Source organism: Cyclopterus lumpus, chromosome 19, assembly GCF_009769545.1.
Source record: "Cyclopterus lumpus isolate fCycLum1 chromosome 19, fCycLum1.pri, whole genome shotgun sequence".
Lineage (NCBI taxonomy): Eukaryota > Metazoa > Chordata > Actinopteri > Perciformes > Cyclopteridae > Cyclopterus > Cyclopterus lumpus.
This window is the reverse complement of record NC_046984.1, coordinates 2,398,058-2,413,667: the sequence shown is the minus strand read 5'-3', so window position 1 is coordinate 2,413,667 and position 15,610 is coordinate 2,398,058. Positions and strand designations below refer to the sequence as shown.

The following is a 15,610-nucleotide window of genomic DNA, read 5'->3' as shown; positions in this document are numbered from 1 at the left end:
GTCCAATTTGATATAACAAAAAAATATTATTTTGGACATTATATTAAATAATATTTGTAATAACATATGAAGTTACACTACTGTACGGTAATCAATTTGTGGCGGACCACTGGGCAGGTCACATGTATCACAGCCATCACGGGAGAGAGCGCCTGTTGATATGGATATTCCTAGTGAAGTTATGCTTGATTGACAGTTAACCTGAAGATTCCATGGTTGCCATGGTTCCGACCTATGAGTGACGTCAGGGTGCCGAGTTTCACGTGTGTATATACATATATATGTATATACATATACATATATATATGTATATACAGTGGTATGAAAAAGTTTAGGCACCCCTGATCATTTTCAAGATTTTCCTTTATGTATCATTGGTTGTTCGGAACAGCAATTTCAATTAAATATATCATATAGCAGACAAACACAGTGATATTTAAGAAGTGAAATTAAGTTTATAGGATTTACAGAAAGTGTGCAATAATTACTTAAACAAAAGTAGGCAGGTGCATAAATTTGGGCACCCCAACAGAAAAATTACATCAATATTTTGTAGATCCTCCTTTTGCAGAAATAACAGCCTCTAAACGCTTCCTATAGCTTCCAATGAGGGTCTGGATTCTGGTTGAAGGTATTTTTGACCATTCTTCTTCACAAAACATCTCCAGTTCAGTCCGGTTTGATGGTTTCCGAGCATGGACAGCCCACATTAAAACAGACCACAGACTTTCAATGATATTCAGGTCTGGGGACTGAGATGTCCATTCCAGAACGTTGTACTAGTTCCTCTACATGAATGCTTTGGTAGAATTTGAGCGGTGTTTATGGTCCTTGTCTTGTTGAAGTATCCAGCCCCGGCGCAACTTCAACTTTGTCACTGATTATTGAACATTGTTCGCAAGAATCTGCTGATACTGACTGGAATCCATGCGACCTTCAACTTTAACAAGATTGCCAGTACCTGCACTGGCCACACAGCCCCACAGCATGATGGAACCACCACCACATGTAACTGTAGGCAGCAAGTGTTTGTCTTGGAATGGTGTGTTCTTCTTCCACCATGCATACCGCCCCAAATAACTCAATTTTAGTTTCATCAGTCCACAGCACCTTATTCCAAAATGAAGCTGGCTTGTCCAAATGTGCTTTAGCATACCTCAAGCGACTCTTTGTGGCATGGGCGCAGAAAAGGCTTCTGCCGCATTCCTCTCCCATACAGCATCTCCTTGTGAAAAGTGCACTGAATAGTTGAACGATGCCCAGTGACACCATCTGCAGCAAGATCATGTTGTAGGTCTTTGGAGCCGGTCTGTGGGTTGAGTTGGACTGTTCTCACCATCCTTCGCCTCTGCTTACCTGAGATTGTTCTTGGCCTGCCACTACGGGCCCTAACTAGAACTGTGCCTGTGGTCTTCCATTTCCTCACTATGTTCCTCACAGTGGAAACTGACAGCTGAAATCTCTGAGCTAGCTTTGTGTCTCCTTCCCCTAAACCATGATGTTGAACAATCTTTGTTTTCAGGTCATTTGACAGTTGTTTTGAGGCTCCCATGTTGCCAGTCTTCAGAGAAGATGCAAAGAGGAGAACAACTTGTAACTGGCCACCTTAAATACCCTCTCGTGATTGGCTTCACCTGTGTATGTAGGTCAAGGGTCAATGAGCTTACCAAACAAATTTGGTGTTCCAATAATTAGTGCTAAAGGTATTCAAATAAATAAAACAAGGGTGCCCAAATTTATGCACCTGCCTACTTTTGTTTAAGTAATTATTTTAATTCCTATAAACTTAATTTCACTTCTTAAATATCACTGTTTGTCTGCTATATGATATATTTAATTGAAATTGCTGTTCCGAACAACCAATGATACATAAAGGAAAATCTTGAAAATGATCAGGGGTGCCCAAACTTTTTCATACCAATATATATATATATATATATATATATATATATATATATATATATATATATATATATATATATAAATAAATAAATAACCACCAGGACTCTTCCTAGAGTTGGATGCCCAGCCAGACTGATCGATCGGGGGAGAAGGACCTTAGTCAGGGAGGTGACCAGGAACCCGATGGTCACTCTGACAGAGGTCCAGTGTCCAATGAAGAGAGGAGAACCTTCCAGAAGGACAACCATCTCTGCAGCACTCCACAAATCAGGCCTGTTTGGTAGAGTGGCCAGACGGAAGCCACTCCTCAGTAAAAAGCACATGACAGCTCGCCTGGAGTTTGCAATACTTTGCAATATCTTCATGATATGATGACGTTGCCCATAAATTCACCAACCATCAGGAGAATGCTCCAATATACAGGGACATCATTTAGTTGATAGGACAGTTTCAAATATTCAAACCAGTGCCACATGTCAGATCACGTTTCCTTTACAGATGATGTTTAATATCAATAAATCTAAAAAATACAATTAAAACCTTTATGCCAAAGTTATGAAGCACGTGTCAATAGTCCAAAGAGCAGACCGAGCATCTCAGTCTGCAGAGGGTTTTCCTCAAGTCCAGATCCAGTGACTTAGTCGTCCTTGGGCGCCCCCTTCAGACTGGACCTTTGGTTCTTCTGGTCCGCCTGGCCCATGGCGCGGTACAGTTTTTTGCGCGCCTCCTTCTGTCTCTGCAGCTTGGCCTCCTCCTGCTTTCCTTTCTCCTGCAGGAACTGCTTGTGCTTGGCGTGCTGCAGCGTGTGGGCCTTCTTCCTATTGTAGTTGTGGACCGTGCTCAGAGCGTGGAGCAGGGCCGCCACCTAAAAGGAACGGGACAAGAAGAGCGACGCTTAGAGATGAAGCCAGTCTCACTACAGGGGGCGGTCCAGGGTCGTCTGGGATCAGTTACGATATTATCTAAACGGTGACATCTGAACACACTGGACTCTTTCTGCTGTCAGGACAAACAAGAGACTTTGAGGTCACCAGTGCTCCGCCCTCACTGCGGATGCAGTCCGGTTGTGCTCACCTTCTTCTCGTGGGGCTCCCTGATCACACTGGGCCTCTGGAGATCTCTGGGGGTCTTCCCTTTGGGTTGCAGCTGTTTGGGTTTGCTCTTGAAGGGCAGGGCCTTCTGGAGCTCCTTGGGGATCTGGAGGCGGTTGAAGTGTCTTTGGGCTCGGACCACCGGCTGGAAGGGGAGAAGGACGGATATACAAACATCAAGTCAGGATCTCTATTTGGTGTTAAAGCTCTACAGATGCTCGAACTGCATGAGATCTCAGAGAAGAGTTCAGTTGCCACAAGCTACCCGTGATCGACGACACATTGCTGCAGAAATAACTGATTATTTGCATTTGCTACTTCACCTTGTAGAGAGAGTCCGCGTTGGGTTTGTTGCGGATGCCCAGGTCATGTTTGAGCTGGCCCAGGGTCCTCATGCCCGCCCAGCTGTCCTTCTGACCGACGGGCAGCAGCAGAGAGGTGACCGGGTTGTAGAGCTGCGGAATGGTCACCGGAAACCAGGAGCGCAGGAACACAACGTCTGCACAACACACACACAGGCCTTCAGAAGAGATACCTCATTGTGTTGTTACACTTTTGCATCACGATGTCGTAACAAACACTCACCGCTCATGAGCAGGCGGTCCTCAAACGTGGCTCTAAAGGCTCCTGCTGGCGTAGATAGCGCCTTCTTGATCTGACCTCTGACCCCCGATACTGTTCGCACGGAAGCACCTTCGAATTTAGCAACCTCCAGCACCGTGTTGAACATGCCCTGTGAGAGGGAGGAGTCAATCACAACACTTCACATCAGTAGTATTAATATCATATCACTGCGTCTTCACGTCGGCCTGCCTTTGTTTAGATTTTTTTTTTTTTAAATGGAGCAAAAAGCATGTGCGTTAAATCTAGTAAAAAAAAACTAGGAATGTGTGTTGGCAAGAATCGTGATACACGGGTTACTATTCAATATACTGGGATATATTGAGATACTGTAACCAATATACTACGATTTAAAAGAATATAATTTAATATATCAAGCACTACTTTTTGTGACATCTGAAGAAATAAATCAACATTTGGCCAAATCAGTAGAATAATTAAATAAATAAATAACCCCCCCCCCCCCCCCCCATCATTGCTCCATCACTTCTAATGTCTCGTGTTTTTAGTTTTGAACCTAAACGCTGGAGATGAACTGTTGCCCTAAAAGACAGACCGCTGTAAACTAAAGTCCCCCTACCTTGATGAAGGAGGTGTTCTTAAAGATCTTTTCGGGGTAACCGATGAGTTTTAGCTTCTTCACCACAGTCACAGACTTATCCAGGTCCAGGACCACTCCTGTGGCTGCAATACGGAAATTAGCCTGGAGAAAGAAAACAGGAATTGATCAGTAAACTACATAGATATATAGTTTAATAGGGGGGAGACAAATGTGATCAGCAAAGATATATCTGATAATGCCACGTTGTGAACAGCGACTCTATGGAATGAGCCAGAGTAGAGCGAACAGAAGAAAAGGAGTCAACATCATCACGATGTGTAACTTGAATAAATCCCGTCGTTTGAAGGAGACGTTTTCCACATACAATACATGTTAGAGAGGGAACTTCGAGTCAGCTCTAAGTGGCTTATAATACATGATCAAAACAACCAATGCCCACCAAAAATGTTCAAAGCAGATATATAGCAATTCTAATTGTGTTTTTATGCAAATAACCACTACAGATAACAATAAAGTAAAAGGATAACATTCAGAATTCTTGTAAGAATTGTTTTGTCAAATTGTCAAATGTTTTTGATACCAAATCCCAGCACTGTGGTGTTCCTCGAGGTCTTAGTGTCTTATTGTGGGATTTTGGAGGGAGCTTAATGCATTATTCCATTTAGTCAAGGTTTTTGAGACTTGGAGTCACATATTTTGGCCATTTTACCATTTGGGTAACTCTCACGTCTACTGGCGCTCCATCACGTTACGGGAACAATTCAGACTGAACCAACTGCTGAGACCTACCTTAACTCCTGCTACCGTCTGCACAGCCAGGAAACCGGTGCCCTGTGGTGTGACAGGACCTTCAAAGGGGGGAGCGAATGGCGGTTATTATTATCAGACACAGCTGATATTCATAGACATGACTGCAAAACACTTATTGAGAAATAACATGGCACACTGCCTGGAGCCGCTGACCGCGGTCGCACGGCCGACCCCTCTCGCTGTGAGGCGGCACCGTGCAACCCATTTCTAATATATGTGGAAATAAAATAGTTATAATATTGTAATATGGTCTGTCCTGATGAACACAACCACAGCAGTAAATATACATGTAGAGAGGAAGGTCTTAATTATCAATAGCACTTTTGTGTAAAGCATGAACAGGAATACATATATGTATTTTTTTAACTGTAAGCAGCCAATGGAGATGCGTTAATTAGAATAATATTTTTAGTCTGAATCAGATTACCGTGTGCTTGTAAACACAGCTATTCAATAAACAAAACTACAATATGCAATCTTGTTGAGGTCCATGAAATAAGCCGTACCCCAGATGGAGGCGCCACAGTGCATGTGCTGCGGTGTGTATTTGAGCAGGCGGTGGCGTCCGTTGTGGTCCTCGATGTGGTACAGGGGCATGGTCTGGAAGCGCCGCCACCCCAGAGACAGGATGAGGGGGTCCCGCGTCTTCAGGATGCGGTGATACCAGCGGTGCTTCTTCAGCCGCATCTGACGGGCACACACGGATTTGATTTGGCTGTGTTAAAATGTTATCAAGAAAACCTCTGAGGGCAGTAGTGTGACCGGGATGATACAATAAATAAGTACAAATATATAATATATCACCCTTTGTAGTATTACTTAAAGGGAACGTGCAGGTGTTTAGAAGTGGGCTGTATGATTGACACTGGATGAAAATACACGGTATGCTAATCAGCTCTCCCCAAGTGAGCTCTGTGTGTGACACACAGCCACATCCTCTGCATATATTATCACATGATCCAGCATCTCTTCTCCATTATGTGAACAATACTGTTAACAGGATTACCATCTAAATGGGCATTTGAGTCACAGGACGCCCAGAGTACGATACGCAGTCATGAGCAAAACAAATCCTACCTGCAGGTATCCCACATTGCCCTCAGAGGAGCCCAGACCGCCCAGGATGATGGGATAATGGGGGTCGAAGTTGGTGACGAACTCGCAGGGCAGGGAGGGGATTTCTAATCGGACGTACATTCCTGGTCGGAAGCCTTCGTATTGCACTCTGGTCTCATCGTCCACATCCTCGAACTCCGCCCTGTTCAGCTGAGGAACAGAAGGCGGAAAAATGTGATGTATGATTTATCAACGTTCTCATTGATGCTTCACCACACGGAGGGTTTTCTGTATGATGAAGGAACATGTCGGGTACCTCGGCCTGCTTCTGCATCTCCTCCTTCAGGTCATCAAAGTAAGTGGCGTCTCCGTCGTCGTACTCGGAATCGAATCTCTCCTTCAGCCTCTGTTTCTTCTCCAGACGCTTGTTCTTCATGGCCTCCTTGTCGTCCACCTTCACCACACTTTCTTCCTGATCATCATCATCATCATCGTTCTCACTATTCTGCTGGTCACAAGCGATACAAGACGAACCATCATCCTACTGAGGGAACTAAAGGCAGCTGTAAACAGACAACTCAGACACGTCTCTTTTCAGTATTGGTCGTATGTAAAAGCTTTAAAGCGCATAAAGTCAAAGTTGGAACATGTTTGGGACATATTGGATTTGCAAAACAAGAATGATTGATGTGCAAACTACAAGACTGAAGTCCGGTACTGACTTCCAGTTCACATCCACATCTGCAGAGACTGTACCGAATGTCATTTTTTCACATTCAGTTTTTATAGAGTTTTTTGACTGAAGCTTCAAATGCCTGTCGTTATATCATCCGAAAGAAAAGGGCAAGATATGATTGTGTTATTGAGGATAAATAGAACTGATGGTGCCGTTATAGTGCTGCTCCACCGCCCCCGTTGCTTTTACAGTGTTTACGCGTTGAAAGGCTAAACGTTCACAAATATGGATTGAAGCAGATTATTTCGTTAGATAAATAAATCATGATGTGAACTTTTCTTTCAATAAATGTATGATTTACAACAATTACAGAGACAAGGACACAGGAATGTATGAATGAAGCTATGAACTATTTGGTACAGGCCGAGCAGAAACCTAGTCATTGTGGCCCTTTCATACATAGTACCCAAGGTTATGCATTTCAATCATTTTCCTGGATCACGTGTCCCATTCTTACAGCAAGCAAGTTCACCCTCAACCGGTTCTGTAGCGGAGCTCGACTGAAACATTGGATTATATTAGATCCTTCATACAGCCATGCACTCAGAACCTGGTCCAGTAATTACAGAGATTACTGGAACACTGGATGTAGTGGATGCTGTGTTCAAACTAAAACTTGATCATAACGGCATAATGTTTCAATGGTCCAGTGGAAAATCATCTTCATTTAGACTGTTTGCTGTAAATAAGACGTACCTCTGCCGGATCCTTCTGCCCAGTGTGGTCCTTGTGAACTTCTCCCGTTTCCAAATCCTCAAAGTCGCCATACATCTCCTCTGGACACAGCAGAGCAACAGAAGCAGGTGTGTTAACATGCCACCACATTGTTGTGGGACCCAGCTACACCCCCCCCCCACACACACGTGTCTGCTATCAAAAGTTCCACATCGAACACAATAATTCAATCAGGAGAATTGTTTGTAGTTTTCTCCCTCCATAAGTCTAAAGGCGGAGTGGATTGCTTCTCCTCTCTCACCGTCCTCCTTCAGCAGCGTGGCGGCGTCTTGGCTCTCATCCCACTTCCCTGTCACAAAGCAGTCCCTGATGGAGTTCAGCATCTGGAAACCACAAAGAACACAACGACCCGGAAGTTTCATTTCAACGTCTTTTTGTGTTTGTTTTCATACCAACAGCACAACAGGAACTCAGTACTCTCAAACAAGCTCCTGGAGATGCAAGTCCCAGGAATACTGCTGCATAGTATTCACTGATGTACCGCTGCATAGTATTCACTGATGTACTGCTGCATAGCATTCACTGATGTACCGCTGCATAGTATTCACTGATGTACCGCTGCATAGTATTCACTGATGTACCGCTGCATAGTATTCACTGATGTACCGCTGCATAGTATTCACTGATGTACCGCTGCATAGTATTCACTGATGTACCGCTGCATAGTATTCACTGATTTCCCCCCCGTTGTCCTAAATCGATACTAGAGGACTCTCTCTACAAGGTGTGTTTGACCAATCAGCAACGGTCATCCCTGCAAACCCCACCCCAGAGGGTACCTCCCCTGACCAGGTTCTTTTGGGAGGATTAAATGTCCCCAGGACTAAACTTAGACCCTGGTCCCTGCTGTCGAAATGCAATAAGTTCCTCAAAAGGTTCCTGGTCCCTGGGGGAAGTTCCTGCAGTGGAAAAGGGGCTCTGTTAGTAACCACTGTACCTCCTCCAGTTCCCAGTTGTGGGAGGCGTCGGGGCTGAAACGGGAGCTGTCGACCGCATTTGCTTGGAACTTTTTGCTATTCTGAGGGCGGCTGACACGGAACAGCCCCCCCAGCTCCTGCTCCTCATCCTCAGAATCATCTACCTCGACAACTGGAGACAAAAACAGAGGGTTGACTTTCTTACTTACATTATAAGAAGATATGCAGTGATATATATATATATATATATATATATATATATATATATATATATATATATGTTTGTGTGCACATGCAACCGGAGCCTCGGCCTACCTGAACCATACACCCGTTTCCTCAGATTGGGGGCAGCTTGCTGTTGCCGCAGAAACGCGTCCGATGCTTTCTGCTGCAGACCCTCCTTCCACTTCAGACCCCCTGCCGACAGAAACAGGAGAATGGAAAATTCGCAACACAATTCTTGTCACATAGAACATTTAAGAGCTTCTTCTGGGAGCTTTACATCGCCCCCACGTGACCGTCACTAGCCAATAGGAGTTGTGCACACGTCTATGCATCGTGTAGCAGAGATATCCACTGAAATGAGCTACCGCTTGTACCTCTAGGAGGCGATAGCGAGTCACAACATGAGAAGCGAGAAGTAGAGCTGCCCTGACTTCAGTTAGCTGTAGCAACTTGCATTCAGGATTAAGCGGTGAAATGCTGCCCCCTACTTGTTTGTGGCATGTGGTCCGACACGTTTCACCTTTAAAGGGTCGCAGAAAAAAAATTATGAAAGTAGCAACATTTGCCATTCCGTGACAATCGGGACGATTTTGGAGATCAGATGATAGTATCAAAAGCTTGTGAACGGCAATTGTTTCCAGGGTAAAGCATGAGCGTCAGCTCATTAATACTTATTACTTACTCAATGATTTCACATTAAAAGAGAAACAAGAAAAAGGAAATCAGGTTTTGGACTGGTACCCAGTAAAAGGTTTTTGAACCAGTATCAGAAGAGGACAATTAGGATTAATGCAACCTTTTGTAGAACACTAAAATGAAAAAGTATAAAATTAAAAACAGATTTTAGAATCGACAGTATATTTACCTTCCTCCTCCTCCACCTCCTCCTCTTCCTCTTCTTCTTCCTCCTCCTCCTCCTCCTCACTCGCTATTTTCTCCTTCATTGCAGCGTCGGCTGCAACGTCATCTTCCCCCGATTCGCCTTCAGACTCTTCCTCGCCATCGTCACTCTCTTCCTCGTCCTCTTCGGAACAGTGCCCGGAGTCTCCCGCTCTCCCGGCCTCCTCCTCGCCCCCACTCTCCTCCTCGTCCTCGCTCACCTCCAGGTCGTCTTCGCTGTCGGCGAACGCCGGCACCTCGGCGCTCTCTCCCTTCCTCTCCTCCAGTTTCGGTCTCTTCACTGGCGGAGCGCCCGCTCCAGTCTTTGTTGTTTCGACACATTTGGCTCTCGCCTCTTTGAGAAATGTGGACAGGTTCTTCTCGCCGTCATCCTCCCCCTGATCCTCCTGGTCACTGTCTTCACTGTCACCGTCTTCATCATCACTGGAGCCGCTGACGTCCTCCTCATCCTCCGTCGTGAAGACCACCTTCCTCCTCTCTCTCTGGGTGTTAGGGTCCCAGACAGACTCCTCTTGAAGACCCTCCTTCTCTCTAAACACACAAACAAAACAAGTTAGACAATCTCAGTCAAATACAAGGCTGCAGTATAACCTTTTCAGATGCTTTTTTACTATTATTTTGCTGTGTTCAGACAAATCACATGTGCATATGAAAATTGACAAATAAAAAAAAAAATCTTAAAGCTACTGCGAGGAACTATCATTCTGTGTTGGTTTAGTGCTCTCTAGTGGACAAACTACGATTAGCTATCGATGAGGCCTTTCCCTGACGTCTGTCCCCAGAGAAGAGAAAGAGAGCTGTGAGGCGTCTCACCCGCTCTGCTCGCCGATGTCTTCAGGCTCCAGGGTGGCAGAACCGCTGAACAGAGACACCTTGCTGGCCGCCATCTTGGCATCTAGGGTGGCATGCGTGTCAATGAGGGATTGGACCAGTTCTGTGGTGGGCCGCATCTCCTCCTGCACCGGGGGGAATAGTAAAATAATATTACTTGTAATCTGATTTAAATGGTCCCATTTGAAGTTAAGAACAGTCTGAGTCTTCTGCGCACACACACCTGTTGCTGGTTGACGTGGCTAGCAGGAAGGTCGATATAGACTGCGTCTTTGTCGTACACGACCCCCCCGACGCCAGCCATGGGTGCATAGAGCAGACGCTCCTTCTCATTTAGCGCCCTCTTCTTCTGAGCGTCGGGCAGGGCGCACGGGTCCGGCAGGAAGTTCACGTCCGCCACCTGAAAGTCTCCAACACCTGCAGAAAGTGGCCGTGGAAAAATATATTACTGTAAACGCTTCGTTGGTGCTCCTCGGGTGTACTACTGTAGCACTGTGCTCATCTACCTGGGATGTGGACCTGGCCTTTGTTTTTCAAATGTGTCCCTCTCAGGTAGCCGTAGAGGGACACCGTGCGGTCACACTTGGGGTCTGTCCTCACCAACTCCGGGTCCGTAAGGTCCTCCATACTGTTGGAATGAAGAGAGGAAAATAACGATTTAGAGCACGTACAAATTAAAAGCCCCGCGACCCGAAATAGGATAATCAGTTTGGACAATGGAATGGAATCAGAAATGTCAGATGCAACCTTCATAAACTGAATTATTGTCTATTTATCAATATTCTTATTAATAAGAATAACAGGAATGAAAACATGTTGAAAGGTTTCCACTGCCGTGCGTCTTTGAGCACCACGAAGGCGAGGAGAGAGAGAGAGAATATAATATCATAAAATATGTTCAAAGACCATTTTACTAATCAAACAAATACACCCTTGGACTCAAGGGTTCACACAATTCACTATTTCTGTTGTACAAATTCACACAACATGTGTAGAAGGTGTCCATACACTTCTCGGTACAGATTCAAATGTGATATGTAAAAATAAACAAAAAACGTGCTGCGACTGCGTTTGCAGTTCAGAGCAAGTAGCGCACATCTGCAGTGGTCACTCACCGGTCGACCAGCACATACGGGTGGGAGGTCTGCCACACCAGAGGGCGGAACTTCATGACTGAGATGAAGCGGCCGAGGTTCTTCACCTCCTGGAGCTGATATTCGCCGTACACCATACCCGACAGATAGAACAGCTTGGCGCCCTGTCGGGGGTTCAAACAAGCGCACAAGTTATGGTTTCAGCGTGCAGGATTACGTGTGTGAGCGATGGTGGTGGGGTGGGGGTGTTATTAGGGCGTGCTTACCTGATACACCTCCGTCCAGAAGCGATGCTTGAGGTTTTTCTTGGTCTTCCTCAGCACCTTGTTGTTCTTGAAGGAGTCCAGGTGAGTCAGCACGCCCATGATACGAGGGAAGCCGTGCACCTGGCAGATGTTGAGGAACTCAAAAGTCTCCATCTCGAAGCCAAAGCTGGCGTCGATCAGCATCAGAACCTGGGAGGGACAAACAATGTGCTTAATGCAGTACATGGTACCTTATTCAGCCTTCTGGCGGCTATTCAAATGAAGTTATTAAGCCACTTTATATCAACGGGTTATTAGTCAAAGAAGTGACTTTTCTTTTTTCATTTAACGTTAACAAGTGGATTAAAACTAAACTTTGAATACCAACACAGAGTGTAGTTGATTATATATCAAAGTGCACAAGTATATTTAATTGCGTGATTCTGCTTCACATCTCAATGAAATGGAAAGGTTGAAAGAACACACATAAGAAATTATTTTACATTTTGAACTTTAGAACATAAACTGAAATCTCGACTTTATTCTCAAAAATGCAATATAAAAAAGAAAATCGTCCTCCAATAATTCCCCTTGTGCTTGGCCACAATACTTTTCCATACATTTAAATCAACCCTTTTATACATTTATTGTCTCACCAGGTCAGCTACTTTTGCGAGGTCGATCATCGTATTGATGTCATTGTTACACTCCATGAAAGTGAGGCGCCGCTTTTTTCCTGAAGAATCCAAAAAGCATGACCATAAAAACAACAACAGTGAAATCAGATTAAAATCATAGAGCGCTCCAACATATAAAGTCAAGCAAAGTATGAAATATAAAACATTTAACATTTAAAGCTAATGGACACATCAGCCATTTTAATCAGAGATGGTCGATGTTTTACTGTGGAAAACTGCGATAGGTAACATTGAATGTTTAGAAGTGGAGATTTATGAGGTCCTTCTCCATAATTGGTGGAGAAAAAGCAAACTCATGTATTGATGTGTGACATGTTTTAGACACCTACAAGAATCAATATTGCTATATTTACTTTGCTGTCATACTGCCCTTTCTGATGGGAAACTGAAGCGGTGTATCCACCTGTGCTTTCCTTAAAGCCACCAGACTCCATTGACAAAAACAGTATTTTGACCTCTCAGGACACAGGAGTCGCTGGTCATAAGCAAACGATCGAGGGAGCAGTAGACCAGCAACTCCCGTGTTCTGTAATGTAAAATTGCCGTTTTTTCCCCCCAATGGAGTCTTGTAGCTTTGAAGAGAGCACAGATAGATAAGAACTCCCCGTCAGAAAAACACCTGAACTATACCTTTAATAGCAGCACTCTGCGGAAGTGGACCACGAACACAGAAGAAACCAGAGGCCAGACTTACCAGAGACGATGGTTACAGGTCCACATATGTCGCCGAGCTTCTGCCTGGTGAAGTTTTTGATCAGGCAGCGGATCAGGGTGCTTTTTCCCACTTTGGGGGGCCCGACTACTACAATTACAATTGGAGGGGGTTCCAGGGGAGTTCGGTCTACAAGGGGGATATGGTGTTTTTTGGTCTTCATGTCCTGGGACCTAAAAGGAAGAAAAAAAATGTCCACAAATTTAGTCGAAATGTTCTGGAATTTACTTAATAGGTTCTTGCTACTTTCGATGAATTATGTCAAATGGGTGTCCCTTATTAGAAGCGAGTATGAAGAACAACAGAATGGACACTACATCTCTGATGCTACAGACAGACATGTGCAGCAGGACAGCTGAAGACGAGAGGCATCAGGACCGACCTGTGGAAAGTCTTGGCCATGCGGACGGCCGACTGCACCGCGAACGCTTTGGGGTTGCGTTTCCGTGCATCCTCTTCCGTGGGGCCCCCGTGCTTCTTGAGCTTCTTCCTCTCTGCCTTCGGCCCGCTGTGCTTCTGCTGATGCTGCTTCTGCTTCTGCTCCTTCACTTTCCCGTCCATCCTGTCCACTGGGCAAACAAATAAGAAATCATGCTTCACTGTGATGGAATGTGACACTTTTCAATTATTATTATTTTATTTTTTTACTAGAGACATGAACAAGAGCAGAGAGCTGTCTTTTTTTGTTTTCATCAGTGTAGGACTTCTTCAGGAACATATATTTTATGAACACTTTTACATTGAAAACTTCTGGATTTTATGTTGAACATGTACTTGATATGCAACGTGAGATGAAGATTAATTTGGCAGAAAAGAGCTGTTGCACTTCATTATGGTAAATTATTTGGAAAGAAGTCTCATGGAATCATCTCATTTTAGATGGTAAAGTGTGTTCCATAAATGTTTATCATCAAAAGAAGAATGAAAAGGGAAATCCAATATTGCCCGACTCAAGTACGATACCACATTGTACGCTGAAACACCTACAACGCCTTCAAAAACTATTTATACTTCTTCTTCTTGGTCTTTTCCTGGTACCATTTCTCCTTCATGTTTTATATCATTTTATGAACTTTGATTAAAGAAAGAAAACATCCACAAATACACATCCAAGATCCACGCTGCTTACGTGAATGCTCTATACTGTTTTTTAGAAGTGAGAGAGGCCTTTGACAACTCTTTGTGTGTCTCTCTAGCCGAACACACAGAGGACATGGCCGTGTGTCTGTCCAGGTGGTTTGTTATGATGTAGTCATTACTTCTGTGTGTGTATATAGACGAGCGAGGGACCATCAGGAATACAAGCTAATGTTACAGTTTGTATAGAAAGTTAACTTCCGGTCTGTTCCTGTGGCTGTAGAGACAGAAGCTAGCTACTCACTTACGTTAAATGTTCTGTGGAGAAAAGGGAAATAAATGACTCGCAATACCTGAAGATAAACCTGCTGTAGTCTGGTCCGAGTCGGTTTTCTTCAGTGCTCACATGTGTATCGTAACCTCCGACCCGGAAGTGAACGGAAGCGTCACCTCGTAGTAAAACGAGTAGAAACAACTTTCTGAAAGAGGTTCCGCACCATGACGAACAAGCAAGCGACACAAACAGAACCTCTACAATGGCGCCCTCTGCAGGCTGGTTTGAGATTATGCGTCCTTTACGTTAAAAGGGATAGAAAACAATTTGACAAGAAAACCAACAGAGGACAGCAATGTCATGTTTTTAATAGATTTTGTTCTGAAAGTGAAAGAAGGTGAGAGGTGAGGCGCCGTTCATATAATTAAACGTACAACTGATATGGCTGACGTTGGCTTACTTTGGTGAAAGACAAGTTAAAACCCACTTGAATATAATATCTTGAATATAGAATAACTCAAATGAATCGGTTTGTTCTTGGTGAGCAAATAAAAAATAAATGTGGACAAATATGAAACGAGGAGATGAAAGAAGAGAAGAACTGTTGAACTGAAGAACAATTAAAAAAATGTAAAAGAGAAGAATCCTAAAAATAAAAAGCGGTGAAAGGATCGAAGGGATCAGAAAACAAATGTCATGAATTGAAATGGAAAGACACACAGACGCATTGGGGAAGTTCTGTTTGATGTTTAGGGGTCAGCGCGTTGGCAGGCCTTCACAGGGACCGTGTGCCGGAGCAAAGGTAACACGGCTGACACGGCCTCAGAGCTTCACAGACACAAATCCAGTGTTTCTTTCCCTTCTAAGTTCCTCTTTACACTCTGGCCTTCAAACACCAGCTTCATCTCTGACAACTGGGCATCCTGCTAAACTCTAGTACAGACAGCACAGTTACAACAAACATGAAATCACTGTTGGGCATCTCATTTGAGTTGATCTATATTTGCAAACATGTATTTCACACACAGTGGCAGCACAGAACTGTATTAGCTGCAGGGAAGATGTCATACCACTTGATGGTGCCAGCAGACAAAGCAGATCCCTGAGCAGCTCGGTGTGCAGGA

At 44.3% G+C, this 15,610-nt stretch overlaps 1 protein-coding gene across 2 annotated transcripts; it reads right to left on the bottom strand.

Annotated features, from left to right (window-relative positions):
• Positions 1-2,378: 2,378 nt before the first annotated feature.
• Positions 2,379-14,658, bottom strand: bms1 (BMS1 ribosome biogenesis factor). 2 transcript variants are annotated; one of them, XM_034559013.1, is made up of 23 exons: positions 14,566-14,658; positions 13,518-13,704; positions 13,118-13,308; positions 12,382-12,461; positions 11,747-11,935; positions 11,502-11,644; positions 10,893-11,014; positions 10,610-10,803; positions 10,369-10,511; positions 9,521-10,086; positions 8,746-8,847; positions 8,451-8,602; positions 7,755-7,836; positions 7,475-7,554; positions 6,359-6,550; positions 6,064-6,252; positions 5,493-5,673; positions 4,966-5,024; positions 4,195-4,317; positions 3,579-3,726; positions 3,317-3,492; positions 2,977-3,138; positions 2,379-2,767 (listed from the first exon to the last, which is right to left on the bottom strand). In XM_034559013.1, the coding sequence occupies exons 2-23, from the start codon at positions 13,694-13,696 to the stop codon at positions 2,540-2,542; spliced, it is 3,681 nt and encodes a 1,226-aa protein (XP_034414904.1). In that variant the 5' UTR covers positions 13,697-13,704; positions 14,566-14,658; the 3' UTR covers positions 2,379-2,539. The 2 variants fall into 2 exon arrangements, with proteins under 2 accessions (XP_034414904.1, XP_034414905.1); XM_034559014.1 differs by having other exon boundaries at positions 2,389-2,767; positions 6,359-6,547.
• Positions 14,659-15,610: the final 952 nt, after the last annotated feature.

Coding starts and splice junctions, on each gene's coding strand:
- bms1 (XM_034559013.1), bottom strand. CDS start 13,696: ATGGACGGGAAAGTGAAGGAGCAGAAGCAGAAGCAGCATCAGCAGAAG. Junction 10,087..10,368: donor GACATCGGCGAGCAGAGCGG/GTGAGACGCCTC, acceptor TTGTGTGTTTAG/AGAGAAGGAGGGTCTTCAAG. Junction 4,318..4,965: donor AGACGGTAGCAGGAGTTAAG/GTAGGTCTCAGC, acceptor TTCTTTCTCCAG/GCTAATTTCCGTATTGCAGC.